This window comes from Labrus mixtus, chromosome 2, assembly GCF_963584025.1.
Source record: "Labrus mixtus chromosome 2, fLabMix1.1, whole genome shotgun sequence".
NCBI lineage: Eukaryota > Metazoa > Chordata > Actinopteri > Labriformes > Labridae > Labrus > Labrus mixtus.
The window spans coordinates 2430590-2457316 of record NC_083613.1 but is presented as its reverse complement, the minus strand read 5'-3'; the positions used below and the strand labels follow the sequence as shown (position 1 = coordinate 2457316).

The following is a 26727-nucleotide window of genomic DNA, read 5'->3' as shown; positions in this document are numbered from 1 at the left end:
CTATAAATCTGACTTGACCAATTGGTTTTCATCAATGAAAAGTGTCAGGGACGAAGTTTGAGTGTGAGGGTGGGTGTTGCAACACTCACAACACCCATGGCTGTGATGCGCCTGTTTATATTGCTTTGGAGCTTGACAGTCCTTTAAACAGCTTTTAGCTTACTTTCTCCACTGTTTCAGCACTGTGGACACCCCTTAGTAACAGAACACATCCCTGTGAATAGTTAAGACCTTTATGGCACTGCACCTTATTTTGAAAATGTTTAATGTTCTCTTTCAAATGTTAGTCAGATTTTGTGCATGTAAAAATTAAGGTGTATTTGCATCCTCTGTAGGAAGGAATTAGGATCACATTTTACAGCTTGCATGGTTTTAATTTTAGGGCATAAAGGAAATGTGTCCTATATGATGCTTAAGCTGTGGGTTACTGTTGAGTTAACTGAGTTATCATCTAAATTAGGTTGAAAAAAAACCAAACTTGATTTACACTGCTGCAATGCTAGGATAATAAATAAAACAAAAAAATATAAATGTGTCTTGAGGAGAACCAGGTTTGGATGATGTAAGCTTGTGTCAAATCAGTTAGAGGCTTCAATGACATCACACACTTTCAGACGATCTCCTGGCTCTGATAGATCTCCAGTCAAACTGACCTTGGAATCAAGAGACAGTGATGATGAAAAAAAATGTTTAGCCCGGCAACAACCTAAGGATGATGCAAATGCCAACTAAAAGTCTTCACAGTGGTGCTATAAGCAATGTCAATAGATTTTCTTCTCAGATATCATGGCTGCATCATGACACAGGCAATCAGTGGAAAAGGCTTAGATAACCTTGCTTTTGGAAGGACAAAAAAATCGGTGACATTTTGAAAAATATTCTTATGCAATTTCTTGCAAAGAGTTACATAAAAAGATTTTATATACTGTCATGTCTATGTTTGTTAAATCCAGAATTACATCACCGGGGTGTTCAGCAAACTTCAGTTCACTCCCAACTTAAAAATCTCTCTTTAAGCTTTTTGATGAAGATATTCTATAATTTGTCTGATTCAAATTCAAAATACTAAAATACTTCAGAAAGGGTTTAACATTTCATAAGGGAAGGACTATTTAATCCCTCTTGCTTCCATTGCGTCCATGCTTAATGCTAAAACCATCTCATCAAACAGACATACTACATGTTAGGGCTTTGTTTGTCAGTATGTGAAGCAACCGGGCATTGTAGGCTTCAGTACTGTATGCAAAAAAGTAGGGCTATGTTCTAGAAGGGAATCAATCAATCAATCAATCAATGAAATGGTTTACTATGAGCACCTCAGGAATGATTCTGACTGATTTTACATGCATTGTAGTTCAGAAAAAATAATTTGGAATTACAGTCTAAATTTACCAGGAAACAATGCAGAGTGGCTTATATGAAATAAATCTTCTCTTGTTGGTAAGTACATGTTGTTCAGTTCCAGCTGAGGAGCTCCTCTACATTGCTCTCTTTAGGTAAGTAAGCTAGCACACATTGAAATGCGTGCATGTTAGTTTACAATACAAGATGTATGTTTACTTTGGCAGACTCATATTTGATATTAAAAACTAATAGATACCTATACCCCTTTGCTTGCGTGGGTGTATCCACCCCTCACCCAATGACTGCGATTGACACCAAATCTGAAAAAGGCTTTTGAAGCAGACAGTATGTTGTAAGATAAATGCTAAGAAGATTAAGAACTATCTCTCTAACTTTAAATCTAAGGTTCCTTTCTAGCTGAAGGAATGAGTGTAATCATTCAGATAACAATGAGCTAGCTACACTTGTGTTGTTGAATCTTCAACAACCTCTCCAGTTTTTTTTTGTTTTTGTTATTCTCATTTTATCCTTTCATCGCTGCCTCCTTACATTCCTGCATTTGTTTCAGTATTTTGTTTCACTTCATATGCATCACAGCCAAACAGCGTCATCACAGTTTAATATAGAATCCCACTGATCCCACCCTCGTGTCACTTTTGGCCTGCTTGGTCTTGTCCGTTGTACACTGATTCTTTATGATCTCAGAAGACCTTTTGAGTATTCTTATAGAAGTGAGTCAGTCAGCCAGTTTCCCTGCTGCCGCCCAACCCCCCTGCCTTCTGCCGTCACCGCCGTGGTCTATTTTCATATTGTGGGAAAAAAAAAAGAAGACTGCAATGAATTAGCTGCATCTCTCTGTAGTTCATGTGGATACACAGTGTCTTTTGTGTCTAAAGCAAACACCAGTTGGTGTTTGTTACATTCTTTATTTAACTTTTTCAACATACGCATCTTTCTGTTTGCTTGTGTAATGCTTTGGAAATTAAAAGCTTAGTGGCTGAATACGAACTTCTCTAAAGAAGACATTTTTGTTCAGATAATAGAATGACATTATTCCAAATGGAAATCATATTGAATACACAAAAACAATATTACCTTAGGACAAAATTTACTTTTAACTGAAAAGTAGCAAAACCAATTTGCAGCTAAGCTTCATGTGAAGTGCCGAAAGCACCTTAAGAGCCACAACACCTGCATGTCACAATGTTTTATTGTAATGTGTATGTTCCAATCAAAAACAAAGTGTATCTAACCAAGCAGCTAGTTTTTCAGTAAGAGGTACAGTATGTACTAACCACATCACTTCCAACAGCTAGCTTAACCAACAGCTTTCCAGATGTTCTCAAAGTCTGCGCAAACCCAGATCATTTCTTAATATTGATTGGCTAGCAGTTAACATTTACAAGACAGAACAGCTGGTAACATCCTCATAGGACAACTTTGTAGTAAGACACATTGTTTTTGAGAAGATTAACCCCTCGCCCCACCTCAAGCTCCTGCATAAAGCCTATCAGTAAACTCCTATATAGAACTGATAAGAGGGTGTGTGTCGCCTCAGAATGAGTTAAGGAACTTATCTGTGGGGACACTCGTTGACAAAGTAGTTTTCAGGGGTTGTCTTAAAGTTACTTGTTCTTTACCATCATCCCCTCATTACCACCATTTTTTAAATTTAATATGGAGGACAAAGGAACAGAAAAGGGTCTCCAAAAATCTCCATATAGAACACAGACTGTAGTTGTGCGTGAGTTTAAGCCGGCAGACAAAGCTGAAGTGCAGCGGATCTTTTCTGAAGGACTGATGGAGATGGTACCAGACACTGCCTTCAAAGGCTTAAGACATCACCCGGAGAGTATCCTACTCTACACTTCTATGACAAGTAAGAATAATACACATATGGCATAGTTCACATGTATAACACATGTTCTTGTGTGTTATATCTTTTATCGTTCATTGACAAATAAAAGAAAACATGCTCTCTTTTGTTTGTTGTATTGTTTTCATGTGTTAACACTGTCCAAATGTATCAACTCTGTTCTGTAGCAGCAGAGAAATATACAGGAACAATATGTTTTCTGTAGAGTAACACATCTGTCCATGTCTTTTCTCTGGCAGTTATTTGTTCTGTCATCACCATGTGTTGGTGGGTGATAGCACTCCTCCCTGCACTTTGTCTGTGTGGACGCTACTTTTACAGCAGACGTGTGATCCATGGTTACCTCGAGCGTGCCATGAGCAGAGACATGGGAGACATGGAAGGGTTCTACATGAAATCATCAGGTATACATTTCAGAATTCACACTGTACTTTTTACTTTCTACTTCAAACTTCAACTGTAGTATCCCATCAAACATGATCTCCTTACACTGCTGATGCATATGATAGAATTAGAGCACCCAACATATCATATGACCTTGATTCTTCATTTATTGCCTGACAGAGTCAGCATTGCATAAACATGACCTTCTTAACACAATGTTTCTGAATCCAATATAATCCTGCCAGCCAAAGACCCAGAATAGTTTAAACCAGATTCAAGACCAAAGTGTGAAAACACTACAGCAAGTTTAAAGCAGTGCAAGAGCATAGCCATTCATTACAGGGTATATGTTTCCAGTAAGCCAAAACCTTCTGTATCACATCCTATGTCTTGATGAATGAATGATAAAATGAATGAATGATAAAATGAATGTTAGAAAACAAGACAAAAATCTAAATTTCATAATAACAGTGTATCCTCACTCTAAAAAAGTGTAAACAATTGAGGAGGCTGATAGGACCAGCTTCTTTTTGGATTTGATTTAGTGACATGTTTTTTATGTATGTAATAGAATACAGACTTTGTCAGTGACAAAGAATGATGATCATTAAATATGTCTTGTCAATTACTGTAATGTTGGAAATTACAAGATCAAAATCTTACAACAGAAAAACAAAAGTTGTTTAGAAAAACAGAAATTGATGATGAGGTAAAAGATTTACATTTCATCCCAGTAAACACACACATTTTTTTGGTCAGTTTTTCTGTCAAGATGTTGTTTCATAATGGATAGAGAAATAAGATAATAAGGGTCCACAAATCATCATGAATACGCATTAATGAATTAAGCATGACTTAAGCATGAATTAATCATGATCATCAAGTATTCATGATGATATACAGTATCTGTAATGTATTAACATTATCTTTATACATTAATTAAAAGAGCAATCATAGATTGTAAATATTAATGTTTGAAGCCTGCGTGACGTCAGCCATCTGTTACTGCAGGAGGCTTTGGAGGCTCATTGGCAGCAGCAGCCATGCTGGAAATGCTGTCTCACCCTATTTTTCAGTCAATCTAACAACAGGCTTGGAGCCGGAGCTGAGGCGGGTCTTAAGCCTCTTGAAGAATTGTTACATGGCGCCCACCTGTCAATCATGTCAGCTACGCGCCTACCTATGGATAACCCGTATCGTTCATAAAATCATAACGGAGCCCTTTAAAAAATATCACCCCCAGTACAGTGTGTGCCAGTGATGACAATAACTAATCAGACATATTTGTTTTTTTGTACCAGGCTGTAAACATGTTAGTTTATGCTGTAAAAACAGCTTTTTGCCTGTTGTGAGTATTATGGTGTTCCTGGAGCTAGTCTCAAGCAGGCTCTTCACAAACTCATTATTCTGCACTTCCGCATTGGCTTAATTTTTCAAGACCGGAGGTTGCTGTTTGGGGAGCAATATGCAACTCTGGCACCTAGTGTTTAAAATGGGTACTGCAGTCCAAATTCAAAACATTAATGAGAGCTGTCTCCCCCGGCCCCCTCCTCCCTAGAGTCTATGTGCACCCAGGTTCCCATGACGCAGACATTGAAGCTTCAGTGTTTAGCCAGCTCTGCATGGGTCTTGCAACCTTTCTGCATTCTAACCTCTCTCCATTTTCCAAATGTGTCCAGTCGTTCTCCTCAACACAAATACAGACTATTACTGACTGAAATCAAAAGTTAGAAGGAGGACATACTGGCTGCTGCACTGTTGACAGAGAAACTTCAACATCGAATGTTTCCTTAATGTCTGATATGTAAGGTCATTTTATGATTAAATTCAGTGTACAGTATATCGTACATATTGCTACTTTGATGTATTAAGCTCTTGCTGTGCCCTTGCCCCCCCCACCTCAGACTCCTGTCTTTGGGTAGCAGTGCTGGAAGGCAAAGTGGTGGGTGTTGTAGCAGCAGTCAGCCAGCTGAAGTCAGGAGGTGCTGTCGAGTTGCAGCGGATGTCTGTTGACCGGAGGTTTCGACGGTGTGGAGTTGGGGTCGCACTTGGAAGAAAGGTCCTGGAGTTCGCTGTATCCCACAAGTACTCTACTGTTGTCCTGGGAACCACAGCGTACGCACACGCTGCCCACCAGCTCTATAAGCGCCTGGGCTTTCAATGTGTGGGCATCACCAATGGTTATGTCACACCTGGTGCGAGACTGTCCTTAGTGGAAAGGATTTTCTACAGGGTCCGTCATTATCACTATAGCATGGATGTGCAAAATATCAGTTCAGCAGAGTAGTCCTTAAAACACCTAGAGCAGCCTTTCCCAAACTTAAGACTGCCGCGGCCCGCTTTGAAATACAAAATTACTCCTGGGCCCGTTATAAAAAAATGTTTTATGACTACATCTATAACTTTCAGTTAGGGTAAATTATTGTACATTACAACATAACATTATGGCAAGAGAGACACAAAAGTTTACTAAACATTATGTCCATGAATAGTCATGACACGCCTTACTAATCACTTAAAGGGTTCACTCATGGTAAATCATCATTATTGTGATATTTCTTTTATTTTTATACTTGGTGGAGGGCTTTTCGCAGCCCACCTGCAGTACCCACACGGCCCACCAGGGCCCACACGGCCCACACTTTGGGAAGCACTGATGTAGAGGATATAGACTTGCATTAATGGACCAAAGGCATCCAGTATTTTATGTGTGTGATAAGAAGCACTATCAATGTAAGAACCTTTTCAAGTTTGAATTTCCATAAGCCTTTTTCCTTTTTCCATTTAAAATGCCTTAATAGGGGTATAACAAATGTATGCTTTGTAAAAAAATAACACAAATTCCCTAGATTCATTTAAGTGGATGTTTAGCAAGCTCATTTAATATCCTCTGTGATTTTCTCTGAGGCTGTGTGTGCTGTTGTTATTTGTGTTTATGATCTATTTGTATTTGCTTTTGTTTATGTTTAATACTCATCTCTCTTGATCTGTCTTGATCTCATTGAGATTAAATAAAGGTTATTTTCAGAATTCAATCAATGAAGTTTCAATATTACCAAGAGACAGATTCAAGGAAAAAAAAAGGAATGCAGAAGAGCCTGAAATGTTCTGACCTAGCTTTAAAAATAATGGATCCTGCATGTAATCTGTGAAGTCAGATTGGAAAGGCCTTAGACCTGCATTCTTTTTCATTGCCAGCAGGAGGAGACTGCAAAAGATGAGTCAGATAGTATGTATTTTCACAAGACATTGAGAATAATTCTCAGTGGGTGTGTTAACACATTGAACAGTTTTCCATTGAGTGTTTGGTCTCAGTCTCTTGCTTTAAGTCTTCATTGTGATTACATTCCAACGTGAGGTTTTATGGTTGAGTCCACAAACCAGTTAGTGTTAGTGCTTTACAGATATAAGGTCATGGAGATAATTGTATAAACCTCATCTTGGTGTTTTATACAATCTGTTTTGCTAGAGAATCATTTCATCATTCATAGTTTTGCTGTCACATCTCCAGGGTAGTAACGTTCCTTTTTTTATTAGTTATTCTCCTGTTTCATGTTTACTTTGATACTTACCCTGTGTCTCTTTTCAGGTCATTTGCTTCCTCCCCTCCCGCCCGTGTCTCCCCTGTGTCTAATTGTCTTCACTCCCCTCGAGTATTTAGTCTCTGTGTTCCCATCTTTCTGTGCCACTTCATCTTGTTCCTTTGTGACAGCGTTCAAGCATTCCTCAGCATCAGGCTGACATTTCCAGATCATTTAATTTAAATAAATTAAAGAATCATATCCATATGTCAGCAACAATCCTTTGACTACTATGAAAACTGTTTTTGAAAGAACTGCTGAACACTTTATGAGACAAAAAGTGTTCAGTGCTGAACCCAACTCTGTAGCTGTTCTAACTTCTTCCTACTATTACTACTATTATAAAGTAAAGATGAATCACATGATTTTGAATTAAGTTGCACAAAAAATACTCAAATGGAAACTGACCAGGAAAAAAGATAGACAGGTTAATTGTTAGAGGAAAAATTGAATTTTAAGAATAAAGCAACGTTTTTTGTAATGCAATTCACTTTTCTGATCAATGATACAATGTTTTTTTTTATGATAACAGTACAAGTCAAAACAAAATAAATGTATCAACCTATTGTCCGTTTTGCAAAATCAGTAGGTATGTTCTAACTTTCCCCCGGTTTGCTGATATGAAAATTGCATGTTAAGCATTTTTTTTGTCTTGTGAAATCTCTTCTTCCTCTTATTCACTTAAATGTTTCCTGTGACTATTATGAAATCAACACATAGTCATTTTACTCTTTGACAAATCTCTAAACTACACTAATTATATCTGCTGTATTACCCATGATCTTAAATGCATAGTCTTCTTACCCTCAAGAACTGGCTAGTTTTTTTCTTTACCTCAACAAGACATGAACAATTTGGTCTTATCTAGTGCAAGGGAATTTACCCCCCCCCCCCAAAGGTACTCAAAGTAAATGACAGAACAAAGAAGATTGCACTTCAGAGGTTGAAATGTATCTTGGAGGGCCAAGATTGTCTTAAGATTAATTGCAATTGAACCCTTATTAATCTGATTTAACTGACTAAACCAGTTGCAAGGAAAGCTCTTGCTCCGCCTCCTGACCAATTATTCCACTGGCCACACACTGGCGATCCTCTAGCATAAGAACATTGCTTTTGCAGGGTGAAGTAACAGGGAGCCAATCATTAGCCTGTATTTTACTTTCTGACTGCTGAAAACACCATTTCTTTAAATATCTGAATATTTGACTGTATGGTCAACTCTACAACCAGAGGTAAGTCTACTTTGTTTATATTTTACATTCATGAGATATACACATTGAAGTGCTAAACAGAGAAGGCCACATTTGAGGCAGTTGTGAACAAGTAAAGTATATATTTCATTTATTTTATTGTATATATCTTTTACTAGTTATATTAAGGCATGCAGATGTGTATCATTTGGTAAAGTAACTATAAAAGTCTTCAGCATAGGATCTTTCTGGAGGGATGGTAGAAGAGAAGAATAAATAAGGGGGGAAGTTATCAACACGGGATCCATTCTCTAGAAACATTACAGTTAAATGGTAAACTGTCATAAACTAATGCTACTGTGTTTTTTTGTAAGACTCCAGCTCATGAAGGATGCAAAGATGGCAGTTAAGTACCAAGCCTCTACTGTGACAAACTTTGAATGTGACAACAGCAAAATTGACTACAAGCAACCTTTTTTGGATGGCAGCAAGCTTCGTAATTCAGGTAAAGGTCATTTGTTAATACTATTGATAATAATAATAATAATAATAATGATAATAATAATAATAATAATAATATATGTAAATAAAGACATCTCATATGCTATCATGTATAATGCTTGGGTTCCACAGGGTTTTGTGAGTTCAGCTGTGCTTCTCACTTTTAATAAAGTGTACACCAAATTATCTCAGTACACCAAATCAATACATTCTGAAGTATTCTGATGATACAGCTCTGATATCTTTGTTAGTTAAATCTGACGACCATGGGCTGCACCAACATGCCGTGAATAGAGAGTAAAACAAAGAACACAGAGGAGATTGTATTTTGTTAATAATGATGCTATCAGAATTAGAGTCAGAGAAGTACATTTACACATACAAGGAATTTGATTTGGTGTTTTAGTAAGAAGCAATCAACAGAGGACAAAAGATAAAAATAGTAAGAAGCTATAAGAAACAGCAGTGCTCCTGCTGACAACTTTAATGGAATACGATACAAATCTGAAACACAGTTAAAAATATATAATAGCTAATAGCTATATAATAGAATATAAAGCTATAAAAAAAAGAAATGTACAAAAGTTGCAATTAAAGAGCTGTGCACTTGTGCATGTGAAAATTACTTCCAGTATTAAACTCTTCACAGAATGCATATAAACAGAAAATGCTCCAGTGTGCGTTAATGTAAGGCATAAAGGCCATATTGTAATTAATCATGGAAAAGAGTGTCACCTTATATTTGGGTGTAATTCTTGACCTTTTAATTAAGACCACATCGAATTTAACTGCACAAAGTTTATTTTTTCTGCCGACTGGCATATTTTGGGGCATTTAAAAAAACAAAAACAAGAATGTGTCTAAACACCACATGGTACATGTGTCTTTCCACTACTTTAAAGTCTACACTGCTCCACTGATTAAAAGTCTGCCCAAATATTGTAGGCCAGCCACTCCAGAGACTTTCTGAATTAGCCTACAATACAAACATGTTAAGGCTGGCTAACAGCATTATCTCCATGCACACTCTAAACAGTGCATGTGAACTATTACCATCAAACCTGAGATACAGGGTTCTGAATTTTAACAAGGTCAGACCGAAGCAGTCTTTTGTACACCAGTCAAATCTAAATATGAATATAGAGGTGAATTCCAAATCCAAAGTATGCTGAAGACCTCTGTTTATTTGTTTGCATATTTTACATCTTCACTTTATTTAATATGTTGCAAGTGCAGCTGCTTTCAACCTTTGTCTGACAAAGTTCCATCCATCCCTCCCTCCATCCATCCATCCATCCGTCCATCCTTCCAAACATCCATCCTTCCATCCTTCCATCCATCCATCCATCCATCCATCCATCCATCCATCCATCTATCAATCCTTCGTCCATCTATCCACACATCCATCCATCCATCCATCCATCCATCCATCCTTCCATCCATCCATCCACACATGCATCCATCTACACATCCATCAGCTCAACCAGCTCATCTCGGGCCCAAGTAAAAAAATAAATAGACAGAGCCACATGTCCTTTAGTTGGTCAAAAGTAACACAAATAATGTGATTTATGTTGGTGAATTACATTGTTTCAGTATTTTATTGCAAATGAAGCACATAATGTCCAGTTCCTCATCACACTTCTTGAATTTTAAGTTTCTGTTTCCACTCTTGGTGTCGTTCAGTTCATGCATTGAGAAACAACCCTATCCGAGTTGCGACACTGTGCCTCGCCCTGCTGTGTGCTCTCCTATTGGCTGGACTCATAGGTCAGAGTGTTCACCGTGAGTCACCCTGCTTTTTTCTACCAGAAATGTGAAATGTTTTAAAGTTTCCTTGTGTTGTTGTAATATTGTTTATTTAATCCTTTTTTATCTTTGGCAGATCAAAAAGTAGAACAAGATCAACAGAACAAGTTAACAACCATGAGTAAAGCCAAAGAGGATCTACAGGACCAACTGAAGGTCGAGCAAAGACAGAAAAGGGATCTTGAGACCATTCGAAATGATTTGGAGATGACGAACAATTACTTCTTAAGAAGGAAAGACCAGCTGCAGACCAATAACAATTTACTGACTGAAGAAAAAAAACAACTTCAACTTAGTCAAAGTCAGTTACAGGCCAGTCATGATGGTTTAAACAAAGAGGTGGAACAGCTAAAAGCCAGTATAGACCAGTTGCAGACTACCAAAAATGCCTTGTTTAAAGACAAAGACTTGTTACAAATGCAATTTGATCTTGTCCTCAAACGCAAAAATGAGCTCCATGTGAGTTATGACTCGGTGACTAAAGAAAGGGACAATTTGCAGGATGTATTCCATAACGTAAGCAGAACAAAAGGTGAGCTTCGAACGAGCTACATGAAACTCATTGAAGAAGTAGAACATTTGCAAGAAAGACACAACTTCACTGCCTATGAAAAAGACGAGGCAGCGAGCAGTCACCAAAACCTGCTGGATGAAGTCCTCAAGCTGAAGGAAGAATGCGACACTCTTAAAATACAAGAAGATCTTTTGACACAAAAATTTGGGAAAGCGATGTCAAACTACACTGAGTTTAAATGTAATAATCAAACTAAAGAAAGAGAGAGATTGCAGAAAATGAATGAAGAACTGACCGAAGAAAGATCCCTGCTGCAAATCGGAGTGGACAGTCTGAACGCAACCCTTGACAGTAAGCAAAAAGTTTCAAATGACTAAATGTTTCTATTGACCAGTTATTTATTGAATGTCTTTCTTTTTAAACAAATAGGACAGCACTTGCTTTACTCTAGATTGAGTACTCAGATAAACACTCAGAGGAAGAAGTTGTATAGCCTCCCTACTATTCTGCTCTTTAGAACAAATATAAACCATTTGATAAAAGAAGACTTTCAACGTCATTGTAGGAAGAAAAGATCTGAAGTGAACTTAAACTTGATTTAGGATGATGTGAAAGAGTTATGTAAGTTAATGATCAGAACAGAAACAAACTAAGAACAGATACTGTAACTCTGACTTATCTGCAGTTACCATTATTATTATTATAATTAGGCATAGAGGTTAAACTTAATTAAGGATGAATCAAAATGTAGTCTTTACACATATTATAAATAGTTGTTATCACAGTTATATCAAGGGGTTTGGTTGTTGATTGGTAATTCTCCTCAATTTTCAGAAACGGCATGCAAAATGGGCTGGAGGAAATTTGAGTCCAGCTGCTTCTTCACTTCTGTTGTCAAGAAAACATGGACTCTAGCCAGAGAATACTGCCAAAACAACGGAGCAGAACTGGCAATCATCACAAGCCAAAAGGAAATGGTTAGTTTTTATCTGTGCATTACCTTTATGTTTAAGTGTGTCAGCACAATCATTATCACAAAAGCCCAATCACTGTGCTTTTTGTGGGCATATTTGTTGAGCTTCACACATTTGTATTTTCATTATAACAGGATTAACCATGAATTCTACCTCTGCAGTTTACATCACCTCATCAGAACTGCAACCGTACTGTTTCATTTCACTTCTCCCCAACTAAGACAAGACGTAGTGTGAACTCAAGCTAAGACAGCCTCAGCATGTCGCAATGCAAAACAAACCTAAAAGAAACATGGATTATATGGATTTGTATCGGAGGTCGATTTCTCTTTTGAAAGCTCATACACATCAAAGCTTTGGGAACTTGTACGAATCAAAGCAGGCAGCAACCAGAAAGTGTGAGCTGCATTATGAATTATCCAAAGCTATTCCCCCAAACCCAGGAACGTGCCTCTACACTACTTTTCTACTTTTGCAGAATGAGTATGCTGAAGGAAGATCATTTGCACATAATTTTCTCATCTGACCAAAACAAAGCAGAACTCCATAGAAACAATGTCATTTCCCATTATGGGCATGTTTTTAGTGCATACGTCAGAATATTTTTTCTCACAACATTTGATTTATTAATCCCATTTGAAACACAACTATTGTGTCAAACACAAATCCAAACTAGAAAGGAAAAAAACATGCTGCATGAACACAAAATCCGGCACCTCAGTGTAATGTGAACGCTTTAGCATGCATTCATGTTTTGCTTTAAAGCATATACCCTGCAAAACAATCTCAAAAAATGTTTGAAGTCTCTGACATGATTGTTCTTGCCCCCTCTTTTTATTGAATCTCTTACTTGCTTGACCACCGCAGCTCGTCTACCAGGCTGACACGTTTAGCTTCAACCTCAACGGTTTAACTGGACAAATGGCTCAAATGTCAGCATCCACTTCCCCATTTCCTTTATGTGACCTGTTAAGACTTCATGTGTAAAGAACCTCTTTAAATTTCATGTCTTTTTTTCTATTAGAGATTCGTCAATGGCTTGTATAGAAGTGACCAAGAAGTTTGGATTGGCCTGACCGATAAAGGAGTTGAGGGGAAGTGGGAATGGGTGGATGGCACACCAATGACTACAACGTAATAAAACAATCTCATATCTTGTATTTGCCAAAAAACACAACAAATAAACAAGAATTTGACATTCTTGACATCATGCACCAAAGAATATAGCTATGCGTATTTTCATTTTGCTTGTATCTCCTTGTCCTGCAGGTTCTGGGGTAAAGGTCAGCCTAATAGCCATAGCGGGAGGAACCAGGACTGTGTTGAATTCTGGCACCGAGCATTAGGAGTGGGTGAATGGAATGATGAGAACTGTAAGATATTACAATATTTTATCTGTGAAATTTAATGTTAACGTTAGGAGAAATCATGTGATCATTTGCACAGAATGAAACACAACATTCATAGAGTGGCGTACGATGAGTAATGTACTATGGAGTTAGCAGATGGCCTGTGTGGAGCTGGCGTTGATACAGATGGATGTAGGTTGTTTAGAGCAAACTGCTTGGTTAATAGGGGACTGAGATTCCAATCGAAGTGTGTGATTACTGTATGAATTAATCATATTTCTACATAACTAATAAAGGATGACATTTGTTTGTGCTTTACCCACATGTGGAGGATGGAGTTTCCACATGTTTTAAAGTTTAATCACCAGAATAAAGGCAGGGTTGGTCATTTTCTCCAGATACATTTTTTAAGATTTAGGTTGAAATTGTCTTTAGGTCCTGACAGAAATTAATAACTCATGTGCTCTGAAAAAGGAACGAAGATAATCCGTCATCTGTAGCAGTTTTAAGCCTGTAAAGACCTCGACCAATGTCTGCCACGAGGTACCAATTTAATGAACCAATCATGCTTCCCTGTCTCCCTGCCTGTTCTCTACCCCTTGTGTTCACTAGCCCAAACACAAAGTGTGTCACCGATGACAGAGTTTAAACATTGAGTTTGTCGTTGGCCTTTGTCAGTTGTAAAAGGTTAATGTTTACTTACCACTCAATGAGACATGAGACTCATGCATGTAAGTGAGGGGGCGTGGCTTTTGAGTGAGCACAGAGGGGAGGGGGTGTAGACAAAGCACTGAGGGAATGCTACTTTCAAAATCATGCTAGTTTCCAAAAATGACCAACCCTGCTTTTAATGCTTATGCAAAGAGTACTTTTCCTTTTGTGCTTTTGATGGAGCAGCTTAAACTCAGCTTGCAAACATGGTCAAATATGTCTTTTGAATGATTTCTTCACATGTTTTTGTTTTTAATGTCCCTGTAGTGTTTTTTTAGTGATTCTTGTGAGATCAGAAAGGGTGAACACACACAATGTAATGTTCTCTACGGCTCTTTTTAAAGTTTAAAACAAATCTGTATGGGTTGGATTTAAAGATGCGGGGACAGGAAAAGGTCTTTCTTATAACAGACGTTGTTGTGTTGCATTATGGGAAGTGTAGTATTTATGTTTTCGGATCTTGAATAATACTAGGGGACCATAATAAGGAATGATTACTCAGCCTCTGAAGCTGAAACATTTTCAGTTGATTTTGTCATCAGTCTATTTTCAGTCCCAATCTTCTGGGAAGAATAATCAAAATCAAAGCGGTAGCCAACTCATTTACATAAACTGTTTACTTTCTGGTGACTTTCCTCTCTTGCTGTACATTATACTTAATCTTAAAAATGTAACTCCATTCTCTTCTTCATAAATACCATTACATTAGGTGTAGTCTACATGTAGAATTTTTCTGTTTTAACCATTCAGTTATAAGGACCTCAATGACACGTCAATCATTTGAAAACTATTTACCTTTACCAAATATGTTGGGATATTTTAATGATGGTTCATCAAAACAATAAAAACATTTTGCTCACAATCTTAGGATCTGTTTGAAATGTCTTCTTTGCTGTAATTCCTTAAATCTCTCTAATCCTTTATGCATCCTACATGTTTTCTTGGCTCCATCATACTTGAGCTCCATCTGCCCAGTGACTATCTGGTAATTATTCTGGGGCTCTGAGACAGGCGGCAGGCACGGGCTTTATGCAGAGAGAATGATTCCATTTTTAACATACCTGTCTGACAACAGTTTGACACAAAGTTGTTGAAGTGGTGTCTATGACCAGGGAAGAAATCTTGGTGAAATACATTTGCAAAATGAAATGCACAAATACATTTACTATTTTGATTAATGTTGTTAAGCGTAACTATTGGACTCTAACATAATAATGAGTGATATGGATCCTATTTTTGTGTTCATCTTCTCTGGAAACAGCAAAGCAGAATTCATTATTTCATTGTTTGACAGAAATGGTGGGAACACACACACACGCACGCACACACACACACACACACACACACACACACACACACACACACACCCTCTGTCACCCTGCTTTGTGTAGATGTTTCTGTCTGTCTCAATCTTTCTGCCCCACCCACTCAAACAGGCAGGCGGTGAGCTCCCACTATTCTCTCTCTCTCTCTTTCTCTGTGCATATACAGTACATCATATTACTGCATGTATCTATCTATAAATCTCAGTCACTAACCACCTACTTTCCTGGGAGCTCTTGAGCTCCCCTAGGCTCCTCAAGATCGTCGGTTGACGGCTTGCCAGAACACTTTTTTCTTACCACTGTAACTTTTGCTGCTTTGCTAAAGTGCTCATGACGGATAGGCCGGATCTTTGTAACATAGCAATAAGTAAGGTCTTTTACCTGCTTTTTGTAACATAACAATGAGTAAGGTCTTTTACCTGCTTTTTGTAACATAACAATAAGTAAGGTCTTTTACCTGCTTTTTGTAACATAACAATAAGTAAGGTCTTTTACCTGCTTTTTGTAACATAACAATAAGTAAGGTCTTTTACCTGCTTTTTGTAACATAACAATAAGTAAGGTCTTTTACCTGCTTTTTGTAACATAACAATAAGTAAGGTCTTTTACCTGCTTTTTGTAACATAACAATAAGTAAGGTCTTTTACCTGCTTTTTGTAACATAACAATGAGTAAGGTCTTTTTACCTGCTTCTTGTAAAGTGTCTCGAGATAACACTGTTATGTTATGAGTTGACGCTATACAAATAAAAGTTGATTGATTGATTGATTCTATTTCTGATTTCCTTCTATTAGAAATCAGAATTACCAGGTTTTGTTTCATCAAATATTATTCAAAATTAATTTTATAATTTTTTCCAAACACTAATATATGTCCCTAGTCCATCTACAAACCCCCCAATGATGAGAAAAGTCCATCCTCTCCGACTTTTGCCAGCTCCTCTTTTCAGATAATGTGTGCTCAAACAGGCCGTTTGGAGATTTTGGTAACACTTTATATTAAGGTGCTTGTAATAAGCATTAATAACAGGTAATAGGTCACTTATAAGTCACTTATAAGACCTTATTAGATTCTTATTAACACAAATAAGACTATATAAGTGTTAATATAGGCATAATTAACACTTTTATTATGTCTTATAAGACACTTATAGGCTCTTATTAGAAATGTATTAACACTTTATATACTGTCATAAACATCAATAAGATTCTTATTAACATTAATAAGACTTCTTGAGTGTTAATTAAACTATAAATTAATTTATAATTGGCTTGTAAGATATTAATTAACACAAAGAAACTTGAAAGTGACAACTCATGCTTCGTTAGACAATAACATGTCATATAGGGGTTTGTACAGGTTGTTAACATTACCTGTGTATCTGTATGTCTTTATATCATTCCAAAATCTCCAAGGCTGGTATTACAAACTTTTAATGAAATATAAAACTTTTTTTCTGTGGTAAGTCAATGATGATTATTTCTATGATTTAAAATGTAACTAACAAATGCGTGACACAGTAGCTTGCAAAAATATTAATTCTAAGCAATCTGTTTGTTTTTTTTCAAATTGTGGCATTGTCATAAACATTTCCCTACCATCCCACACACCATGCAAAGAAGATCTACTTTATGGAAGAGCTAAAAAAATAAATACAAATAAGAAGTGTTCCCAAAAATGTTGATGTTGGGTTATTTTGTCTGAAATGACAATGAAAATGTGGCTCAGATGATTCTTTGTGCTCTATTATGTTAGGCAGTGGTTCCCCCTCCTGGTAAGATGTCCTTGCAGCTCTTCCTCGCCTCTCCCTTTTACATGAAATCCCTCACTGGGAGGAGCTACAACATGAGTGAGGGAAGCCAGGAGACACATGAGTGAATTGAGAAGGACCAGAGTTGTTTTGTTTTGTTTGTGTCTATCTCAGTTTCCTTTCATTGGAGCAACACACCTCTGAGCCATCTGGTTATTATTATAGGACTCCTTGCTGAAAACACACCTGTACAGGAGCTCATGAGTTTTAGTAGCATGTAGCCTTTTACCCAGACAGAAGTTGACTTAGACTTACTACCAGTAAGTAAGGTTTTTAGTTTGTGTACTGCAGTTCTGCATCAATCATATTCTTAGGTTCTGCTTGTAAAGGATTGCTTTTTTTAATTAGTTACTAAAGATTTGCAACTTACCTCCTCCTGCGGTGTTTCTCTGAGTCTGCTTCTGCGGTCCTCCTCAACTTTTTCTCACACCTATGGTAGAGGTGATGGCTTCAATGAACTAGCAGAGGCTGGAGGTATAGAGGGAGGGGATGCAGCTCTCAAGAATATTTCTGCAAAAACTGTAAATAGTATTTCAAGTGTGTCTCAACAACTTACACTGATATTGCTTCATAAATATATCACACATTTTTTTAAGCATTGGTAAACATTTATTGGTTTTATTCAATGTCATGGACCACCATCAGGTTTAATAGGTATCGTATGGTACAGACATTAAGAGTTATCCAAAAACCAGACAGTTGAACAGCCACGTACGTTCCAGTCAGCGTGAACATAGTAGCTCAGGATAAGTCTAGCTGCATTGTTGCTGTCAGGACATCTGTTCAGTTTTTTAATTAATTTAATGGATGTGGTTTAAGGAAAATAAATCGCACGCATCAGAATAACTCAGAACATTTTAGAGGAATGCATTTAGTTTAGTAATTTATTTATTGCAATGCTATCGAAAATAAAGTTTCAAGCCCAGTATCTATTTTGCTGTATCAGCACATTTTTAAATGATGAAAACAGCATGTTCAGCATTTCTGTGTATTGTGAAATCAGTTCTTCCTTATATCTTTTCATGGGTTCCCTTTTAGGAAATTGGCAAATAGTTTTCTTGTGCAGATATCTGATTACACTGAATATTTCTGCTTTATTTCCCTTGATTTTAAATAATGGTCTTCATACCCTCATCCCCTAAGAATAAACACGTTTTATTCAAGTGCTAAACATGAGTTTAGCTTTTCTTGTATGATTTTACAAGAAAATAAGTGAATTTAGGAAAAAAACCTGAAAAAGCAACAATACTACAAATATTGTTTGGCAATGAAAACCCAATAATCAATCGATGGGGTTGAGATCAGTTGACCCAGGTAATGTGGAGTTGATCACAACATATCCCTCCTCAAACAGATATTACTGACAAAATCAGTTTCAAGGGAGGCTCTCTCTCTCGCTCCGCCTGCTGACCACTCCTTAGTTCCTTTCCCCCCTGCAGAAGTATGTAACGTACATTCACAAGGATTTAAAGTAAGTGTAGCTTATAGTACAGCAGTAGTGCACTTCAAGTGGAAATAAATTGGATTTTACCTTCTGAGACAGCTTCAATCTCAGTTCATTCACATTTCAAACCGTTTGACTGTGCTGTCATCTCTTCAAGCAGAGGTATTTTATTCTCTTTCATCATAAATTCATGCATTCAAGAACTGTAAAACAAAAGATCCTCTTTTAAAGGGTGGGACCTCTGAAGATAGCTTTGGGAAGTCATTGGAAAGGGATTGATTAACTAATATTATTACGGAAACTCTCTGCCGCTGTGTGAGAAGCTAATGATACTTTTTTTCTTCAAAGCTCATGGAGGATGCTGACCACCACGCCTCTTCAGTGGCAAACTTGGTCAGTGACAACAGTGATAATGGCTACACAAAACTTATTGGAGATGGCAGAAAGCTTCAGTATTCAGGTAATAAAATGTAAACGTCATTCCAAAATAAAAGGTTGGCTTGTTGTAACATGATAAAACAATCATTTGAGAACTATCTGCTACCCTTGGCTCCAAACTGCTAAAGATCCAATGCAGTCTAACTGCCCTTATCAGAAGACTTCAGAATGAAAAAAAAAACATAACACCAGTGTGTAATATCTCAGGCAGTAATCTATTGGCAGTAATGGGGTATTACATTCAAATAATGCCTCATTCATAGAAGTATTTTACAATAAAACAAGTTATTTTTTTGATGCCTAAGAATGAGCCCTGAAACCTACAGTGGAAGCATGTTCTACAGAAGCCTGGAATGGACAAACAAAACACTGACACTAAAGAGAGCTTTTTGCTTTCAGGATATTTTCACCTTATTATTCACCTGATATTTCATCTTAAGAGTCAGATGTTTCCGTCATGAATTAGTGGAGACCAAAACAAAGCTTAAAGAGGAATGAATATTGAGCTTGCACTCATCAGTTGAGAATTAGAAGGGAGAGCAGGTCATCGTGTCAAACTTTTTTACACTTTAATTTCTCTGGCTCAGAAAATCACAGTCACCTGTTTTCCATTTAAGATTTAGTACATTCTTTGCCACAAGTGTATAATCCTATGATCTTCACCTCTCACTTTTAAATGCTTAAGTACCTCATCACGTCATCACACTACGCAGGGACATTCATTCAACTGTCAGAAAGATGATTACAAACATAGTGTCACATGTCTGATTACTATTTTCCCTGTATCTGGCCTATAAGGTTAATGCTGCAAATCCCTGATCAAAGGTAGGGCTGGACAAATAATCGAAAATGAATCGAAAACCGACATTCAGAAACTCTAACCGACGTAATCTTGCCCGTGTCAATTAATTGGATTATTTTCAGGGCAGAGTCACGTGACGACATGTCCAATCCGCAACATGGAAGCAACGTCCGTCGTTTGGACACATTTTGTCTTTAGGGAAGACGACACCAAACAAAAAGAAGTCAAATGTAAACACTATGGAAAAACTGTTTGCAAGAAATGGAAATTATTTATTTTCTTTTTTTATAGAAGTTGACTTCTACTTTAAAATGAAAATGTGTCGTTTTCATTTCAAGCAATGCTTTGATCTCGGTTCCAAATATTAAATAAATAACCACAAAATCATCATCAGATATGCACATTTCATTAGAAAACATATCCCAACTTTAATAGTTGAGCACATTCACAGTAGAGACCTCGTCAGTGAACTATGAGGGCAGAAAACAAAAAACAAATAATCGTTCATTAATCGTTATCAAGGTAAAATGTTCAATTAATCGTCATATTGATTTGAGGTCATATCGCCCAGCCATAATCAAAGGAGTTTTTGTTTTTGCATTAATATGTTCAATTACATCTGCTATATAAAGAAGCGTCTACATACAACTTTATAAATTGTGATGATATTTTAACTACATCATGTGACCCAAGTTAAAAATGATCTAGCAACTATTTGAAGAAGATTTACATTTCTTCTGGTTGGTCAAAACTTAGAAATACTACTACTATGTGATTGACGTTGGTAATACTGAATTGTATTACGATCTCTAAAATAATGACAAATAAAAATGGATGTTCACTCTTATATAAATCTAAAATTACTTTTTGCTGGAAAGAAAGTCAAGCTTTTGTCTCAGTATTTTATTGCAAATGAAGCACATAAGTCCAGTTCCTCATCACACTTCTTGAATTTTAAGTTTCTGTTTCCACTCTTGGTGTCGTTCAGTTCATGCATTGAGAAACAACCCTATCCGAGTTGCGACACTGTGCCTCGCCCTGCTGTGTGCTCTCCTATTGGCTGGACTCATAGGTCAGAGTGTTCACCGTGAGTCACCCTCCTTGTTTTTGTGAATTGTGAAATGTTTTAAAAGTTTCCTTGTGTCTTAAGCATTAATTTAATACATTCTTTATCTTTGGCAGATCAAAAAGTAGAACAAGATCAACAGAACAAACTGACCACCATGAGTAAAGCCAAAGAGGATCTACAGGAGAAACTCACAACAGTGCAAAAACAGAAAAGGGATATAGAGGCCAATCGACATGAATTGATGATAAGGAACACTGACGAAGAAGTAAAGTCAAACAAGTTGCGATTCAGTAACAATTTACTGACTGAAGAAACAAACCAACTTCAACTTAGTCAAAGTCAGTTACAGGCCAGTCATGATGGTTTAAGCCGAGAGGTGGAACCGCTAAGAGCCAGTAAAGAGCAGCTGCAGACTATCAACAATGCCCTGTCTAAAGACAAAGACTTGTTACAGAAACAATATGATGTCCTGCTCAAACTCAAAAACGAGCTCCGTGACAGTTATGACTCTGTGACTAAAGAAAGGGACAATCTGCAAAATAAAATCAATAATGTGAGCAGATCAAGAGGTGAGCTGCAGTCCAGTTACAACAACCTGTTGAAGGACGTCCAACATTTGCAAGAAAGATACAACTTCACCTCCAAAGAAAAAGACAAGATAGCAAGCAGTCTCCAATTCCTGACAGAAGACAAAGCCATTCTGCAGAACACTGCTGCCATATTTAAGAAATCAGTAAGTGAGTTGGAAAAAGCCTACGGCACACATGAGAAGGAGCAACGGGATTTTGAAACCACATGTGAAATTGAAATACAAGAGAGAAGAAGAATGCAGGAGAGAAACAACAATCTGACTGCTGAAAGAGACCAGCTGCGGGGGGAAGTCGAGAGACTGAATGCTACCTTTGTAGGTAGGCAGAAAATACTCAGAATCCGACCAAAGGCAAACAAGAAGCATGTGAATTCATCTCTTATCAGAAGCAGTGTGCTCTCTAGTCAGAAAGCACTTTTACTCCTCAGATTACAAACCTTGTAACTCATCTTTACCGATCATTTTTTATTTGTATAGAGCTCCTATTCCCAACAAATTTGATCTCAAGACACTTTACAAAAAGAGCATGTGTAGACTTTTTTTTACATCACAGCAGAGAGATAGCAGGCTGTTACCATTGTTTGACAAATCATCGTGCAGTATTTAACAAAGCCACCTTAAAATGGGTCATAACTTTTTTATTCCAATTTATATAATACATTTAGAGACACGAGAGGCAAAGCAAGGCAGGTTTATTTGGCCCGCACATTCAAGACCAAAGGCAATTCAAAGAACTTCACACAGACACCAAAAGCATTTGAAACATTTCATAAAATATGATTTTGTTTGTCCATTTAAGAAATACAAAATATCTGCAGAATGCATACACCATTTACACAAACTAGACATATGTGCATGATCAAATGTGCAAGAACATGTATACACGAGCATCAATAGAAATGTGTACACATGCAGACGTGAATACATGAACACTATATTAAACCGTTCTTAGAAAGGGAACAGAGGTGAGGTAAAAACAGATTTAGATTACTTTTTAAATAAATAATCACTGATTAAACATTTATTGATTAGAAATAAAAAGAGGCAGTGTTTCTACTTTAAAAAAATGTGTAAGTAAAACGAAGCAAAGCAGGCAAATTGTCTCTAATGACAGACATGGTGTTGTACTCAAACAGAAACGTTTGAGCCCTGATTTAAGAGAACAAGCTGAAAGTAAAGAATCCAAAATGATGGCAATATGAAATTGTTTTCTTTTTTTTTAAGTCAAGGCAGTTAAATTTTGTTCAGCTTGTCTCATTCTCTTGCCATTTTCCCAACCACTTACTTTATTAACTAATCAGAACAAAAACAATTTGACTTGAGCAAAGAAGTTTCTTGTTCTACTAGCAGCAAGGCAAACCAAACTTCATATAGTGTACAGTATATTTTCAGCACACATTCAATGAGCCCCATCCACGCACTTTAGTTATGAAGTCCTGCCTCTTGGCCAGGACTCCCTTGAAAAAGAGGTTTTTAATCTCAATGGGACTTTCCTGGATAAATAAAGGTTAAATAAAATAAATAAATAAATGAAACCCAAAAAACCCAAATCCATGTTTCTCAACGATGAAGGGTGACAGGTCCAATTCCTTAATACTGACTTAATGATACTTGCCAAGAACCAAGTCTGAAACATATTAAAATCCTGAAAATTTAACAAAAGTATTTTTTTCAATCAATTATTTTAAACACTATTGGAATAAAAATCCTGCCTGCATATTATCCCACATGCTATTTAGTAAAGCGTCTCGAGATAACAATTATGAATTGATACTATTCAAAAATAATGATTGTTTGATTGATTTATGGGACATGTTTTTCATTGATCAATAATTCCCCTTCGATTTCCAGGAAAGAAATGTAACAATGGCTGGAGGAAATACGAGAACAGCTGCTACTTCACTTCTGTTGTGAAGAAATCCTGGAATCTGGCCAGACAACACTGCCAAAGCATGGGAGCAGATCTGACTGTCATCAAAAGTCAAGAGAAAATGGTTTGTTTGTCTGCATTTCATTTTATCTGTATGTATGTGCACTTGTAAGTGGTCAAGGATCGTTGACTTATTTAACTATTTTCTAGTCTTCTAGTCTCCTAAAAGCTGCTTTCACACGTCACATTCACACACTGATGACAGATGTTGATTTGTTAGTGTCCATCAGTATTAACTTATCCCATTCATACATATTCACACACCATTAGCCATGCCACTCAAGAAAATTTCATGGTTCAGTGTCTTTCCCAAGGACACGTGTGGATGCAGGAGCTGGGTATCGATCCCCGACATTCCATTTGAGAGATGACCCACTGAGCTATATCTCCCTATTCATTTTTATAAACGCATATTAGTTAGTTTAAGCTTAGCAAGTTAGTATTTTTATATAAATGTAGAAAAAAGTGCATATTATTAAAAGGAATCCTTCTTGGTTATATCCCACTCTCCTCAGCTCCACAGGTCTTGATTTAGGTCTTCTTCCTCCATAAGGACGTTTTGGACAAAATGTTTTCAAAGCTATAATGAGAGTAAAGAAGGCTATCAAGCTCTACTGGAGATAGACTCAGAATAACTATAAAAAAATCAATGGCTAGAAGTAGCTAAGCCAACTAATGGCTACTTCTGAAAATAGTGTAACCAAAATAAATATGGTCATTAGCCAAGTATGTAAAAAAGTATCAAACTAAATAAATATAATGGATGAATTTGTATCTGAGGCCCATATGTCCTAAGACATCAGAGCTGCTACTCCACATATTCTAACTCATTCTTATCACCTTTATCCATTAATATTTCTGTGGGAGTTTTTCACGTTTTTCACGTTGGATGCTTATAGTACTTAATCCTAGGTGCTGTATACTGTGCAAAGTGGATCAAATTACCCAATAGCTTGTGTGAAATATTCTAGTTGTTTGCTAGAATAAAGAATAACAACGACACCTTTGTACAATCCAAAGTCAATATGGAGCTGTTTTCTCCTCAGGTGCGATTTGAACTTAATTGCGCTCTTTATGGAACATCGAGCTGCAGTATAAATCCCATTAAGATGCCCTAAGAGCAGCAAAGACTGCTGCTTTAGCTACTTGGCAGCAGTGAAATAAGAAACAGTTTATACACACCAAACTCAGTCTTTGTCAACCCCACAAATTTAAGTCCACTGTTTACTGTTTAAGCTCTTTTTTTGTCTACAAAAATCTGAGAGGATCCACAACATTTTACACTTTGTTCACCAGGTAGTTGTTTATTTGATCCGTACTCTTTTCATACATTACAAGTTTCAATAAGCCTAAATGATTACTGAGTGTATCTGTAATTGTATTGTAACTGTATTGTTTGTCTTTTTCCTCGTAGAATTTCACCAATAGCTTGTATGAAAGTGACAAAGAAGTTTGGTTTGGTCTGACTGATGAAGGAGTTGAGGGGCAGTGGAAATGGGTCGATGGAACTCCAATGACCACAGCGTAATAAAACACTGATCTCTTATTTTCCAAAATTAAAAACTTGCCCATTTTTGACATCACTGACCCATGATAAACCAACGTGTGTTCTCACTTTGGATCTTTGGATGTTTTCTTTGTCCGGCAGGTTCTGGGGTAAAGGTCAGCCTAACAGCCATAATGGGAAGAACCAGGACTGTGTTGAGTTCTGGCACCGAGCATCAGGAGTGGGGGAATGGAATGATGAGGACTGTAATATAAATCAATATTTCATTTGTGAAAAATAATGTTATTGTACAGAGAGGCCTAGAGTGACTAGCCTTGGTCTACTCCGCCTGCATGGTACTAATGATCATCCTGTTTGATTGTAAATGACATTTCCAGATTAAGTCAAACTCATTTTATTATTGAGAATTGATTTAATTGATTTACAGACTAGTTCATTGTTTTTCAAAAAATAGTTTGTGTTGAGCTTCTTATGGAGTAGCTTGGTAGTGCTTTGCTTGCTCTAGGACGCGGGTCCTTGACCATAAGTCCCAAGTTGAAAATTGTCATGTAGAAAAAAGGCTGCTTATGTACCAATTAAAATGTTAATTCATTATTTTGCTCATTTTATAGCCTTATTAAAACATGTTTCTCCTGATAAAACATTTCTAATGTTAATGTGTTTAAGATGATCTCTTACATCGTCCTCAGTAATGACACTATTGTTTCCAGAGAGAGAAAGAGAGAGAGAGAGAGAGAGCGAGAGAGAGAGAGAGAGAGAGAGAGAGAGAGAGAGAGAGAGAGAGATTCTTTAAGGAGGGGCATCATATCAGAAAAGTCAGAAGAAGTCACTAAAAACATTTGGGAGGTCGACATTATTTATTCCTTTAATTTTGAAATGGTTTCTTGTCACCGTATCTGACTTCCAGGTGTCAAGAGGACACAGATTTAATTCAGATCACCACTGCTGTATATATTTTCAACCTTATCTTAGACAATCGTTTTGACATCCTATCTCAGTCAACAAAAGACTTGATTGTCGACTATCTAATTATGGCATTTTGCATTATGACAGTTAAGACTGGAGATTGGCCAGATGTAAAGGAAGTATTTTCTGAGGTCTCTTCAGGATGGAAATGAAATCTTTGAGTTTAACTAGTGAATCATTCTTGGCTGTTTGAGGTTTCATTTATGTTTTAATCAATATCAAATATAGATGATGCACCTTGAGACAAAACATAGTAAACCATTGGCTTCTTTTAGTAGTGACATTAAAAGATGAACATGCTTTGCAAAAAACCCTCAACGATCCATTTCTTAAGACAGGGGTGTAGGAGAGTAATCTGTCCATTAATAACTTAAAGGAATAATGTGTAACATTTTACAAATGAATATATCAGAAATCAAGTATATCCTGTGTAAATCTCTCACTGAGTCATGACTGTCGACCATTTGTGAGAAGTGCGAGTCTCGACAGCCGTGTTGTTGTCGGAGCCGATTCGTTTCTTTTTGATAAAAGCTGTTTTAATAGCTATAAAGAAAGATGACATACTCACTGTTTATTTGATGTCACGTAAGTGTTTTTAGATCACAGTCAATCTG

General features: G+C 36.9%; 3 protein-coding genes across 3 annotated transcripts; all 3 read left to right on the top strand.

The window, feature by feature from the left end:
• Positions 1-2946: 2946 nt before the first annotated feature.
• On the top strand, positions 2947-6353 carry LOC132954394 (N-acetylaspartate synthetase-like). The gene is made up of 3 exons (XM_061026950.1): positions 2947-3223; positions 3460-3624; positions 5509-6353. The coding sequence occupies exons 1-3, from the start codon at positions 3022-3024 to the stop codon at positions 5889-5891; spliced, it is 750 nt and encodes a 249-aa protein (XP_060882933.1). The 5' UTR covers positions 2947-3021; the 3' UTR covers positions 5892-6353.
• A 1904-nt stretch (positions 6354-8257) lies between these two features.
• On the top strand, positions 8258-15100 carry LOC132980728 (CD209 antigen-like). Its single transcript, XM_061047029.1, has 7 exons — positions 8258-8417; positions 8750-8880; positions 10563-10661; positions 10762-11550; positions 12034-12176; positions 13198-13307; positions 13443-15100. The coding sequence occupies exons 2-7, from the start codon at positions 8760-8762 to the stop codon at positions 13579-13581; spliced, it is 1401 nt and encodes a 466-aa protein (XP_060903012.1). The 5' UTR covers positions 8258-8417; positions 8750-8759; the 3' UTR covers positions 13582-15100.
• A 3713-nt stretch (positions 15101-18813) lies between these two features.
• Positions 18814-25741, top strand: LOC132980722 (CD209 antigen-like). The gene is made up of 7 exons (XM_061047015.1): positions 18814-18974; positions 19161-19272; positions 21041-21139; positions 21235-22029; positions 23562-23704; positions 25055-25164; positions 25289-25741. The coding sequence occupies exons 2-7, from the start codon at positions 19164-19166 to the stop codon at positions 25425-25427; spliced, it is 1395 nt and encodes a 464-aa protein (XP_060902998.1). The 5' UTR covers positions 18814-18974; positions 19161-19163; the 3' UTR covers positions 25428-25741.
• The last annotated feature ends 986 nt before the right edge of the window (positions 25742-26727 follow it).